This window comes from Rhinoderma darwinii, chromosome 2 (genome assembly GCF_050947455.1).
Source record: "Rhinoderma darwinii isolate aRhiDar2 chromosome 2, aRhiDar2.hap1, whole genome shotgun sequence".
In the NCBI taxonomy this organism is placed as follows: domain Eukaryota; kingdom Metazoa; phylum Chordata; class Amphibia; order Anura; family Rhinodermatidae; genus Rhinoderma; species Rhinoderma darwinii.
The window spans coordinates 109,114,029-109,127,598 of record NC_134688.1 but is presented as its reverse complement, the minus strand read 5'-3'; the positions used below and the strand labels follow the sequence as shown (position 1 = coordinate 109,127,598).

The 13,570-nt window shown below is 40.6% G+C and overlaps 1 protein-coding gene across 1 annotated transcript in view; it reads right to left on the bottom strand.

Moving 5' to 3' along the window:
* The window catches only part of TIMELESS (timeless circadian regulator), a 166,989-nt gene that overhangs the window by 133,056 nt on the left and 20,363 nt on the right, over positions 1 to 13,570 (bottom strand). The window contains exons 2-4 of the mRNA XM_075852095.1: positions 7,655 to 7,790; positions 4,332 to 4,485; positions 4,137 to 4,251 (exon numbers count right to left, since the gene is read on the bottom strand). Coding sequence (XP_075708210.1) covers positions 4,137 to 4,251; positions 4,332 to 4,485; positions 7,655 to 7,751 — 366 coding nt within the window. The 5' untranslated portion in view covers positions 7,752 to 7,790. The remainder of the gene's footprint in view (positions 1 to 4,136; positions 4,252 to 4,331; positions 4,486 to 7,654; positions 7,791 to 13,570) is intronic.

Sequence of the window (13,570 nt, the reverse complement as noted above, 5' to 3'; positions counted from 1 at the left end):
TAGATCTAAGGGGCCTACATGGTGTAATGTGCCTTGTGGATTTTGTGGGGCCTGTCAGGTTATGGAGTGAACGGACTCCTTTTGGGGATCAGAACATACTAGGATATATAAAATCGTGCATTTCATAAACTGTACTGTCAGGAATGTGATCTATCATGCGCACTGTCCCTGCAATAAAATCTATGTGGGGATGACATCAAGAGAATTGAAGGTGCGGTGGATGGAACACATCCGTGACATAAAAGGAATTAAGAGTGGCGATCATGAGGAAGATTTTGGGGATAGAAGTAAACCCCTCGCTAGACATTTCAGGGACTACCACGGTAGCAATTGGAGGCTCCTTAAAATAAAGGGATTGACCACATATACCAGGGAAATGGTGGGGGTGACACCTTTAAAAGCCTTTTACGTAGAGAGATGAAGTGGATCGTGACACTTGATACACTATCTTCAAAGGGTTTAAATGAAACGCAGAGTTTTGCATCCTTTTTAGAATTGTTCGTTTGCTATGTAGATATTGATATATGTTTTAAGTCTTTTGCAAGTTTTCTGAATACGGAGCAGGTTCTACTGATCACCAAATCTCGGGGATTTCTGAGGACTAAAAATCTAAATATGAAGATCTGACTATTAACCTCAATTCTCCGTCTACCATCGAACAACATGCACCGATATGTTTTTAGTATTACCAATTGTTGTATGTATTGAACCATTTGGATGCATAATTATACATATTTTGTTCTTTTTAAACAGCATAGGCTTTGGAGGATGATATATTGAAGTGAGATACTAATATTACGAATGTGAAGTATTTGATATGGGATATTGTGGATTAGCAAAATGATTTTTTTTACACATATAACACGAACGTATAAATGATCAGTTATTTATAGAATTTTCTTTCTTATTATATATTTTTTATTAATAGCCTTTTTAACTGTATTTGGGCCCCGAGTCGTATGTAGGCGATCTAGCCTCCTGGCCCTCCGCTGATGCACACGACTGGTGAACACTATATTAGTATCCTATTACACTATTTTTCACGGGTGATTTATTTTGTTTTTCACACGTCCTATTATCTTTATCTTTTCACTTTGATCACTACAATATCACTTTACATGTGCGCTTCCACGTTTTTAGTGGGTGCATTAAACCGATTCGCACCTTTTGATGGTTCACGGCACTCACTTTGTCTATTAACCCATTCCATTTTTGGATTTGGATGTTTTTTCAAGGATACACTAATAGGTCAACGCTAGTTTATTGGATATACTGAGGTTTTTCTGTTTTTTTTATTTTTTAATCCATAATACTGTGGATCTTCTTTTTGATCCTTTATTCCACAATTACGAAGGATTTTGTTGAGTTTGTATTACACCTTTGTGGCATGTATGAACCCTCCTAGCTAATTCTATGAGTTATGGCCTCTGGGTCTCTGTGGGAGACATCCACCGGTCAGGATGAGCAGGGACGGTTTTCTCCCCCTCATCGTCTCAGTTGTATATACCCGTACATACATATATATTTATAAATAAAACAATAAAAGGTCTTGTTATGCATGTATGGTATAATATTATATATTTCTTTTGTATATTAGATCTATATATATACTAATTTGATTGATGGTGGATAATGCGATATATGCCTATAGGATGTTCCTGTCATAAGAGGTGTCGCATTATACTATTAATACGACTATATTGTATGTAATGGAATACTCATGTAGTTATTGTATTTACAGTGGTGGACACAATGGTGATGTTTTATTACATTTATTTTATCAGTGGGATTTTTCGAAATCGAGGAATTCTTCGGTTTCCAATATATAGCTTACTTGCGGTATGTGCGCATTCGCCTCGCGGGTCCATCTGGGTGTCGTACCGGAAGTTGTCATCGGTCATTGAATGTGGGCATTGTGTCTGCATCAATGGGCGGATGTGACGCGGAAGGTATGGGACCGGAAGTGCTCGGGAAACGCCATGCGCCGATCAAAGCAGGATTAATGGGCTTGGTATTTAAACCTCGGTTTGGGGGCTAGCATTCACCTCCTCCTGACGAAGGATGCGAAACACGTGTCGAGGTGTGTCCTCAGAGGAATACCTTCATCTGGAATCATGTCCACCACAGGTAACTAAATATCATGGGAATGTTGATTATTTTTGTACTGTTGGTCACCCTACTCTTTTATACTATGGTACAATGGGGAGGAGAATCATAGGTTATCCCTGCCTTTGATATGCTTATTTAACATTACAATAGTGACTGTGGCCTAAATCCTGTTTGGTGTGACCTGTATTCACCTGGGACCGTTTTTACTTATGTTTTTTAATTGTTTTTGTACTATGTCTGTCTAATAATTGTAGGGGGGTAATTTTGTCCTCAGATAGGGGACTAAAAGTATAGTTTTTCAATATATTTTTTTAGTTATTTATTATTGATTAGTTCATTAGACAATATTGGTTTTGTGAATATAATTATTTTGTCTTGTGCTATAGATATATGCTCTGGAGATATATATATATATACACACACACACACATACATACATATATATATATATATATATAAAATGTTATAAATTATGTAATAAGCTAATCAGTTTTCAGGTTGGGGTTACATCTCCAAAATGGATGGCCCTTGGGAATTCGGGTAATTCATCGTTGGAGGCAATTAGTAGGGTAGATGGCTCAATTACGCGTTACACTGAGGAAATGATGAAAGAATTTGTCAATTATTATAGTGAAGTTTATACCTCTGAATCAATGAAAAAACTATGGAGGATTGTGTTACATTTTTTGAGCGAATTGCACTTACCAAACGGAGTGTGGAGCAGGTACAACGTTTGGAGACCCAGATAGATATTGAGGAGATAGAGAGTTGTGGGGAGAATGGCAAGAAAAAAGGCCCCTGGACCAGATGGCCTACCGATAGAGGTTCTACTCCAGTTTTCAGAAGTCTTGTTTCCAATACTGGTGGATATTTGTGCTCGCTTGTTTGATCGTGGTGAATTACCAGATAGAATGAAGGAGGCATTGATCATCTTGATTCTTAAGCCAAATAAAGATCCTTTGGATGTGAGTTCTTATAGGCCCATATCACTTCTCAATGCCGATTATAAGTTTATTGGCTGATAGATTGAACCGTGAACCCCAGCCATTGATTTCCCCGATCAGATAGGCTTTATGCCTGGTAGGACCACCTTTTGGAATTTGCGTAGATTATATTGGAGTTTGCAGCGCCAGCCGGAAGAGGTGGGCGGTCGGGCTGTGGTTTTGCTTGATGCGGTCAAAGCTTTTGACCTAGGCCATAAATATAAAAACCTTGACAACCCCTTTAAACTCTGCAAAATCTGAGACCATTAACATTTATTTACCTAAAACTATAGTTAGACTACTGCAACAGAATTTCGATTCCAGATAGAATCAAAATAAGTTCTAATATTTGGCAATAGTATTAACTCCCTCTATATCCTACTTTTACAGTGCTAATAATCCTACTATACGGAAGACGATCCATGGGGAGCAGCAGAGGTGGTCTAGTATTTCTGTTTTATGGTAAGGGAGAATCGCCTCCGTTTAAATAAATATTTTATACTCGATTACTTGTCACTATGAAGCAGATTCAAAGGGACCTGCTACATTTTGTATGGGGCTCGTAGGGGAGGTGTGTTGGGGCCACAACATTGTATGTTTTGTGTCATCAGGGATGCTTGGGAACGCCCCAAATTATAAAATACTCTCAGGCAACTTTCGCAAGTCAACCCAAGAATTGAGGTTCTTCAATGTATTGACATAGAAGCCAAAGTGTGTCCTAATTATCCACTGGACCTTCTACCTTGGTCTGCACCTAAGAAACAGACAACCATCTTATGCCCCAAAATTCTCCCATTCTCTATCTATTATGGGATAGGTTTGGACTCCAAGCACTTATTAGAGTCTGCCCATCAGCCAGCGGCTCCGGTATACGGACTTCAATACGGGCCAATCTCTCTCGTAAACTCCAAAAAATATTCGAACTATTCATAAATGACCAGACTCTGAACACTTTAGTTTATTATTCGATATTTGATTCCCTTTATTGTAAACGCTATAGAACCCTTAATAAAAATTTGTGAAAGTAAAGAAACGTAACCTCACCTCTTTATAAGCCTGTAGGAAGGACACAACCTGCAGAAAATGGTGGCGGAAAGTGGGGTCTTGTGGAACTTTCCCAAAGCACAGAAGCGCTGGCTGGGTTAAGTTTACCATTAACCTGTAAAAAGGTGTGGTCAGGTTATTAAACATCTGCCATCAGCAACTGTGCATCCATGTCAACCTTAATACACTAGTTACCTGATGACAGCATCAAAGAGTTGCTTATCATTGTGGTGCTGAACAACTAAAGGTACAAGATCATTTTGCAGGATTTGGGCTGCACCCAGTTGTTGTCGAATATCTCTAGTTTCATCCTCGTGACGGAGGTAACGGATTAAGTCTTTCACACTCTCTAGAATAGAAATAAGAAAAGTAGCTATTAAATTATTCTCTTTTTTTCTCATTTAGGTCAATAAGTGACATTTATTTTCAACAGCGACTAGGAAAAGCCTTAAAAGGGGTCTCCGTCAATAGATCTGTTATATAGAAAAACCCAAAGCACTCTATGAACACTTGATATTGATTTTCAAAATTGCTTTATTTTATTCCAAATAATGGTTTTTTGAACAAGAGATGAATCCCCTTGGAGCGTCTGGCAGACGCCATTACATCAATCTCCGTTCATACTATATACAGCGATTATGATAAAGGCCTTTTATAGGCCCGAAACATCTACAGAATCTGTTGTTCAAAAAAACATTATTTGGAATAAAATAAAGCAATTTTGAAAATCAATATCTCAAGTGTTCATAGAGTGCTTTGGGTTTTTCTATTGACTTATAGTGTGGGTTTCCAAACCCGAACCTGTATAGCACCACCACAATTCATTTTGGAGTGCATCCTTACATATTTCACTTGATACCTAACCTGTTACATGACAGCTACTTAGCTGTGACAGCCATTTATTAATGTAAAATCCACTGACAGACCCCCTTTAACATGTCAACATTTAAAAAAAAAAAATTTACACCACCAAAAAATTAAATCTTGCCATTTAGAATATAAATTGATGATATTGCACAAGGCAAAAACTAAGCACAACAGAGGGTAAATAAATTATATTGAATAACAGATAAAACATAATATACTGAATTACTTATACCACATATGTTGTATCATTGCAGGATGTGAGTTATAAGCAAAGCTGATAACGCTATTGTAATGACGGGGTAGGGAGAAAGACAGGTGAGCCCTAATCTACCCGCCACTCAGTCCCTGCCTACTTGCAAAGGCCCGTCCTAGGCGACGGCGTACAACTGGGCGACGGTCCCTACTCTCACTATGCGCACGACAGACAGACAAGGGTACAAAGAAGCTAAGGGAAAAAGGGGCAGATGCCCACGGCAACACCGTGAGCTACAAGAGTAGTGAACGAGCCGAGATAAACCAGGAGTGTACGAGGTACCAAACGCAGAGCAAGAGAGTAGTCAGTAAAGCCAGGGTCAATATGAAGCAGAGGCCAATAGTACAAGCAGCAGCAGAGCCAGGAAACAAGCAGAATCACAGGCAAAGGAGAAGCAAGAAATGAAGGTATAAATAGACAGAGTGCGGGAGCTAGCTCCGTCTGGCCAGGCTGTGATAGGCTCCCCCACTCCTCAGCCTCCCAGCCTGAGTGGTAGAAGGAGTCACTCTATCAGACTTGGGAGCAGGTGCAGACTGACTAACCACGGGCATTGACACAGAAGCTGTGTCTAGCAGATCCTTTACAGCTATTTTAGTAAAATTCACAGCTCCTCTCCAGGGTTTCTCCTTTATAGAGCACCAAGTAATACAATGCATATAGGGCAAGATGTATTAAGACTGTACCAGTCTTAATAAAAAACAAGCTGTAGTAAAATGCGACAAATTAAAAACGCACACACCTCCTTGTTGCATCTTCGGCTGTCCGTGTGACACTGAATGAAATCTTTGCCTGCCAGGAGTTGACAGATTTCTGTTATAATTGACGCCCTTCTCATTTTCTCCTTGAATTCCGCTGTCAGCTGTGATTGCAGCATTCAAGGGAATAGCGACAGAGATTTCTCTGATGTCCACCGTTAGAGCGCGGCTGTGGCTATGTAATACAGCCATTATCCTGCTCCTAACAAGTGTGTGTGCGCGCGGTCATCGCTGCACGAATGAGAGGTGGCGTGGGCCCTAGAGAACATGGGGGTGCTTTGCAGTGCACCCGCCATGTTCTCAGTCTTTAGCGCCGGCGCTGATTAGAGCAGCGCCGGCCGCATCACATCATGCTGATTGCACGCGCGCGCACACACACACTTGTCAGGAGGGGGCAATTGCTGTATGACACAGCCCTGCTCTAACTACATTCATGTGTTAAAATACTACGCTGTGCAGCCGCACAGCTTAGTATCGAAATACATGAATTAACGGTATTGAACAGTTTGAGGGTGCACAGTATCTAAATAGTATAGATATTTCAATGCATCGTGCAACCCTACATACAACGTAACCTGGAGAATCATGGCCCAGCTGAAACATCTGCTAACCTGCCTACGTGACCTATGCCAGGGGAGCAAAGAGCGTGGGAGGCGCGGGGAAATAGATTTAACGATTCTGTACAAAACAGACTCAGTAGGTGCCCAAATGGCGAATCAAACTAATTTAATTAATCGCCCAGCCCTAGTTCACACGGACACCTTGGTTCAGTTTTAGTTACACCTGACATGCAGAATAGAGAAGTCTGCTGGCCTTTCAACAAGAAAAAACAAAACAAAAATATAAACCTGTTGCTAAAATGACAGACCTATAAGCCAATACGATTGGTCAGGATTCGTAGCAAAACTAATCAAATTAGATCCATCATCATGGATCCCCTAAAAAATTGAATCCATGATGTCCGTGTGTACAAAGCTATAGATGGCTGACTGAACCAGTTCTTTAGTCTACAGAAGTCTTGGATCTTCTTGCTTCATTTGAGCTTCAAAAGTACATCACGCATGATGTTTTATAACGATACACATTTTGACTGTGCTGGTTTGACAAACATGGCGGTTTTAACCCTTTCATGTCACTAATCTGTAGATTCACGTAGTGAAAAAGTATTTTATTATGCCGTCCGCTCTGCCATAGCCGCCGGGTCTCTGCTGTGCTGCACAGCGTGGACGCAGCAGCAATGCTTGATCAGAAACATTATAAAAACGTTATAAATTTGATCGTACTGACCCACAGAATAAAGATAATGCGTCATTTTCACAGTACAGTGAACACTGTAAAAATTAAACCCATAAGAAAATGGAGGAACTACTGTTCTGAATTTTTATTTTTCCAGCTTCCCAGTACATCACACAATATTAAATAGTCCTGTAAAAATAAAGCCCTCACATGGCTGTGTCAACGAAAAAAAATAAATAAAAAAGTTATGACCTTTCGAAGGCGGGGAGGAAAAAACAATAGCATAAAAACGAAAATTAGTCTGGTCCTGAATGGGTTAAGGTTAAAACGTATAACCAATTAACATACATACATATCATGGTAACTACAAATGCTATACAAACATTTAAAAGAAAATATGTACTCACCAAGGCAATCAGGTTCCTTGTGGTAGGTATCGCCCTCCAAGTACCCCAAGGCACTACACGTTGCTAATAATTCACAGTTCATCATGTACAAGTTCATAAATTTCTTGCCACTTTAAGGAATAATGGTGTTCTACACCTAAAAATTAAAAAGAAACGTTAGCACCTCACTATTAGCTTCATCCAACATGTAAGTACATCTAAGTGGGTGGTTACAGAGCTACTTTGTTTTGTTTTTGAACCCCTTACCGCACCGGTACGTCCTGTATTGCAGTGTTTTAAGGCACCAGGGTGTACCGGTGCGTCCTGGCTAAAAACTGTCACCCTGTCAAAGGACAAGGTGACAGAACTGTGCCGTCAACTGTTTGACAGTTGATCGGCACAGTAAGACGGCAGGGGACCATTCACAGCGGTCTCCTGCTGGTGATCGCTGTGATTGGTCAGTCAAAGCAGACTGACCAATCACAGCTCCATGACGTGTGTATTTGTTGACGCTGGCTCAGAAGCTGAGCCAGCGCTATCACCGCCGGTAATCAGCTGTCCGACACCCCTCTGCAACGGCCAGGACCGGAGCTAGGCTCCGATCCAGCCGATTAACGCGATCGATGCATCGATCAACGCGATCGATGCATCGATCAACGCGATCGATGCATCGAAGTGTCTTGTACCCTGTCGGCAACTACGATGGTTGCCACGGGCGCGGGTGTCAGCTGACATCGTGCTCTAGCGGCCAGGACCGGAGCTAGGCTCCGATCCGGCCGATTAACCCCTTAGATGCAGCTATCGCTGCATCTAAGTGATTAGATCGCACCCTATGGTTGCTAATGACAACCATCGGCACCATAGCCTAACAATCGCTTCCTAGTACGGAAGCCAATTAGGCCTCGCCGGGAGGCGAAGCCTAATAGGCTTGCTGTCCGTGAATAGCTGACAGCTCTAATACACTGCACTATGTAGGTAGTGCAGTGTATTAGAATAGCGATCAGGGCTTCATGTCTTCAAGTTCCCTAGTGGGACACAAAAAAAGTTAAAACAAGTTCATAAAAATGTTGTAAAAAAAAATACGTTTCATGTTACAAAACACTAACAGCCTTTTTTCTTATAATAAGTCTTTTATTATAGGAAAAAACAAAAAACATAAAAAAAGTACACATATGGGGTATCCCCGCGTCCGTAACGACCCAAACTATAAAAATATCACGCTATTTTACCCGTACGGTGAACACCGTAAAAAAATTTAATAAAAAACTATTCCAGAATCGCTGTTTGTTAGTCACAACCTCTCGCAAAACAGAATAAAAAAAAAGGGATCTAAAAGTTGCATGTACCCCAAACTTATACCATTAAAAACTGCAGCCCGTCCCGCAAAAAACAAGCCCTCCCACAGCTTTTTTGACGGAAAAATAAAAAAGTTATGGCTCTCGGAATATGGCGACACAAAAAATAAATTTGAAACAAAAGTGATTTTATCGTGCAGACGCTGCAAAGCATAAGAGAAACTATATACATATGGTATCGCCGTAATCGTACCGACCCGCAGAATTAAGTAAAATTGTCATTGATAGCGCATGGCGAACGCCGTAAAAAAAGAAATAAAAAAATATCAGAATTGCAGGTTTTTGGTCACCTTGCTTGCCAAAAAAATTAAATACAAAGTGATCAAAAAAAAAAAAAAAAAAAAAAAAAAATCGCATGTACCCCAAAATTGTACCAATGAAAACTATAGATTGTCCCGCAACAAATAAGACTCACACAGCTGCGGTGGAGAAAAAAAAAAAAGAGAGACGTTCTGGCTCTCAGAATATGGCGATGCAAAATGTGCAGTGTCCAAAAGCGGATAAGATCTGGCGCCATTTATCAGTGCAACACCGGCCACACATCTATGAATTATTATTTATTTACCGCATGATTATACCGTCTGAGCATTCATTTCTAATAGAAAAAAAAACCTGTGTGGTCAAAATGCTCACTACACCCCTTAATAAAATGCCTTCAGGGGTGCAGTTTCCAAAATGGGGGTCACTACTTGGGGGTTTGTTTTACTATTTGACCCCAGAGCTCTGCCATTGTGGGCTAATGCTGCGAAAATCACCAAAATAGGTCTCACATGCGCCTTTCACTCCTAAGCCCTGTTATACATCCAGGGAAATTATAAATGCCTTGAGGGGTGTAGTTTACAAAATGGGGTCACTTCTCAGGGTTTTACACTCTACTCTGGTACCTAAGGGAGCTCTGCAAATGCGACATGGCGGCCATACACCAATCCAGCAAAATCTGTGCTCTAAAAGATAAATGGCACTCCTTCCATTTTGAGCTCTGCCATGTGCCCAAACAGCAGTTTAGGGCCACACATGGGGTATTACCGTACTCGGGAGAAATTGGGTAACAAATTATGTGCTGTTTTTTCTCCTATTACCCCTTGTGGGAAAAAAATTGGGTGCAAAACTACATATTTTTGGGGGAATTTTTTTTTTTCCCATTTTCACTGCCTCATTCTAATACAATCTACGAAACACCTATGGGATAAAAATGCTCAGTACACCCCTAGATGATTACCCTGAGGGGTATAGTTTCCAAAAAGGAGTCACTTCTCAGGGGTTTCTACTGTACAGGTACCACAGGGGCTCTGCAAATGCGACATGGCGCCCAAAAAACAATCAACCAAAATCTACATGCCAAGTAGCACTCCTGCCTTTCTGAGCCCTGCGGTGTATCCAAGCAGCAGTTTATGACCACATGTGGTGTATTGCTGGGCTCTGGAGAAATTGCTTTACAATTGTTGGGGCGCTTTTTCTCCTCTATTCCTTGTGAAAATGAAAAAAAGTCAACATTTTAGTGGAAAGAATGTCGATTTTCATTTTCACTGCATAATTCCAATAATTCAGCAAAAAAAAACTGTGGGGTCAAAATGCTCACTATACCGCTAGATAAATTCCACGAAGGGTATAGTTTTCCAAATGGGGTCACTTTTGCCGGGTTTGCACTATTTTGGCCCCTCAGTGGCTTTGCAAATGTGACATGGGGCAAACCATTCCAGCAAAACTTGACCTCCAAAAGTCAAATGGCGCTCTGTCCTTTCTAACTTCCGTAAGGTGTCCAAACAGCAGTTTATCACCACATATGGGGTATTGCTGTGCTCAGAAGAGTTTGCTTTACAAATATTGGGGTGTTTTTTCTCCTTTATCTATTGTAAAAATGAAAACATCTGAGCTAAAACTACATTTTAGTAGAAAAAAAATTAGATTTTCAAATTTCACAGCATAATTCCCATAAATTCAGCAAAAACCATGTAGGGTCAAAATGCTAACTATACCCCTAGAAAAATTCCTTGAGGGGTGTAGTTTCCAAAATGGGGTCACTTTTGGGGAGTTTCCACTGTTATGGTCCCTCCAGGGCTTTGCAAACATGATATGGCACCGAAAACCATTCCAGCAAAATCTGCGCACCAAAATCCAAATGGCTTTCGTTCCCTTCTGAGCCCTGCCGTGGGTCCAAACAGCAGTTTATTACCACATATGGGGTATTGCCGTAATCGGGAGACATTGCTTTACAAATGTTTCATTTTCACAGACCAGTTCCAATAAATTTAGCAAAAAACATGTGGGCTAAAAATGCTAACTATACCTCTTGAAAAATTCCTTGGGGTGTTGTTTCCAAAATAGGGTCACTTTTGGGGGGTTTACACTGTTTTGGCACCACAAGACCTCTTCAAACCTGACATGGTGCCTAAAATATATTCTAATAAAATAGAGGCCCCAAAATCCACCAGGTGCTCCTTTGCTTCTGAGGCCGGTTTTTCAGTCCATTACCACACTAGGACCCCATGTGGGATATTTCTAAAAACTGCAGAATCTGGGCAATAAGTATTGAGTTGCGTTTCTCTCGTAAAACCTTCTGTTACAGAAAAAACTGTATTACAAATTAATTTTGTAAAAAAAAAAAAAAATTTGTACATTTCACCTCTACTTTGCTTTATTTCCTGTGAAATGCCGAAAGGGTTAAAATAATTTCTGAATGCTGTTTTGAATACTTTGAGGTGTACAGTTTTTAAAATGGGGTGATTTATGGGGACTTTCTAATATATAAAGCCCTCAAAGCCACTTCAGAACTGAACTGGTCCCTGAAAAAATAGCCTTTTGAAATTTTCTTGAAAATATGAGAAATTGCTGCTAAAGTTCTAAGCCTTGTAACGTCCTAGAAAAATAAAAAGGACGTTCAAAAAACGATGCAAACAAAGTAGACATAGGAAATGTTAACTAGTAAATATTTTGTGTGGTATTACGATCTATCTGTTTTACAAGCAGATACATTACAATTTAGAAAAATGCAGATTTTTGCAAATTTTCTCTAAATTTTGGTGTTTTTTTTACAAATAAATATTGAATTTAACAACCAAATTTTTTCAGTATCATAAAGTATAACATGTCACGAGAAAACAATCTAAGAATCGCTTGGATAGGCAAAAGAAACCTGGAGTTATTACCACATAATGTAACAAATGTCAGATTTGCAAAAATCGGCTGTGTCCACAAGGCCAAAACAGGCGTAGACACTAAGGGGTTAAACTCGTTTTATTGAAAATAAACTGAGTGTCAAACTTTCATATACAGCAGGATAACAGTATACATCCAGCAGTCCAAATACAGTAAGAATTGATAACAATCGAACATACATGAACACACTTGGCCTGTCAGTGGTACGCAGACCACTTAATCGCAATACCAAATAAATCAAAACAATATTATTAAATGCGCAGTTGAATAAAACATATAGATGCCTGCATTCAATAGCACTCAGATAGGAACCAAACATCTCATAGACAAGACCACATGGATATGCGCTATCCTCCAGCATGTGTCAAAGCATCATTTAAACCTTGGACCATGCAGTGAGTGAGATTCGATGAGCACCAACCACCCCAAGTCAGGTCAAATTTAGACCGGCCGTCGCCGATGCTTATACACCACTTTTTCAAAAGGAAGAATGTCATGAATCAGTTTACGCCACTGTCAGTTTCCTATCCGCCATCCAACGTATAGCCACCGCCTTCCTTGCCATAAAGAGTGACTCCCTAAGAAAGATCCTCTCATGTACCGACCACTGCTCCTCAGAGATCAGTCCCAGCAAACACACCTCCGGCCTGCGAGGTACCGCCCTCCCCATTACTGCAGTTAATAATACGACTACCTCCTCCCAAAAGCTGAGAATCCACCGACATCCCCACATCAAATGTAGAAAATCAGCCCTATCCTCCCCACACCTTTGGCATTGTGAGGACATCATCCGTCCCATACGGTGTAATCTTATGGGCGTTAAATAACATTGATGTATGATAAATAGTTGTACCAGTTTATTATTAGCAGCAGGCGAAAACAGCAAGTGGGACCTCTGAGCCTCCCTCCAATCCTCATCGGTGAGTTGTGGAATAATTTCCCGCCATCTATCCTCAACCGCTAGGGGTTCAAGTCGCAGTTTGGCGTCCAATAAAGAGTAAATCGGAGATACGAATCCACTCGTAGAGTGGGTACCCAAACGTGCCACCAAGTCATAGCTAGAGAAGATGGTGGAGTTCGGTGGAAATTGCGCAGTCAGAGCATGGTGAAGTTGTATACCGTATATCTCATCCCCGGTGGTATATTAAAATATTAAAAGCTGCTCGAATCTCACTCACCGACATGACAGAGTTATCTACTGTAAGCATTTGTGATAGGGTATGTACTTCTCTAGAGTTCCAATAATTCTTCCCCAATAAGCCAAAAAGATGAGAAAAGCTTGGATTATCCCACATCTGACTCTCTGCCACCACCCCCTCAAGTCCCAGTAGATCTTTAGCTTGTTGCCAGACACGTCTGGCCAACCTATGCAAGGGTAACAGAGAACGGTGTCTAAAGTCATGCGGCTCCAATACCGGCCATAGGA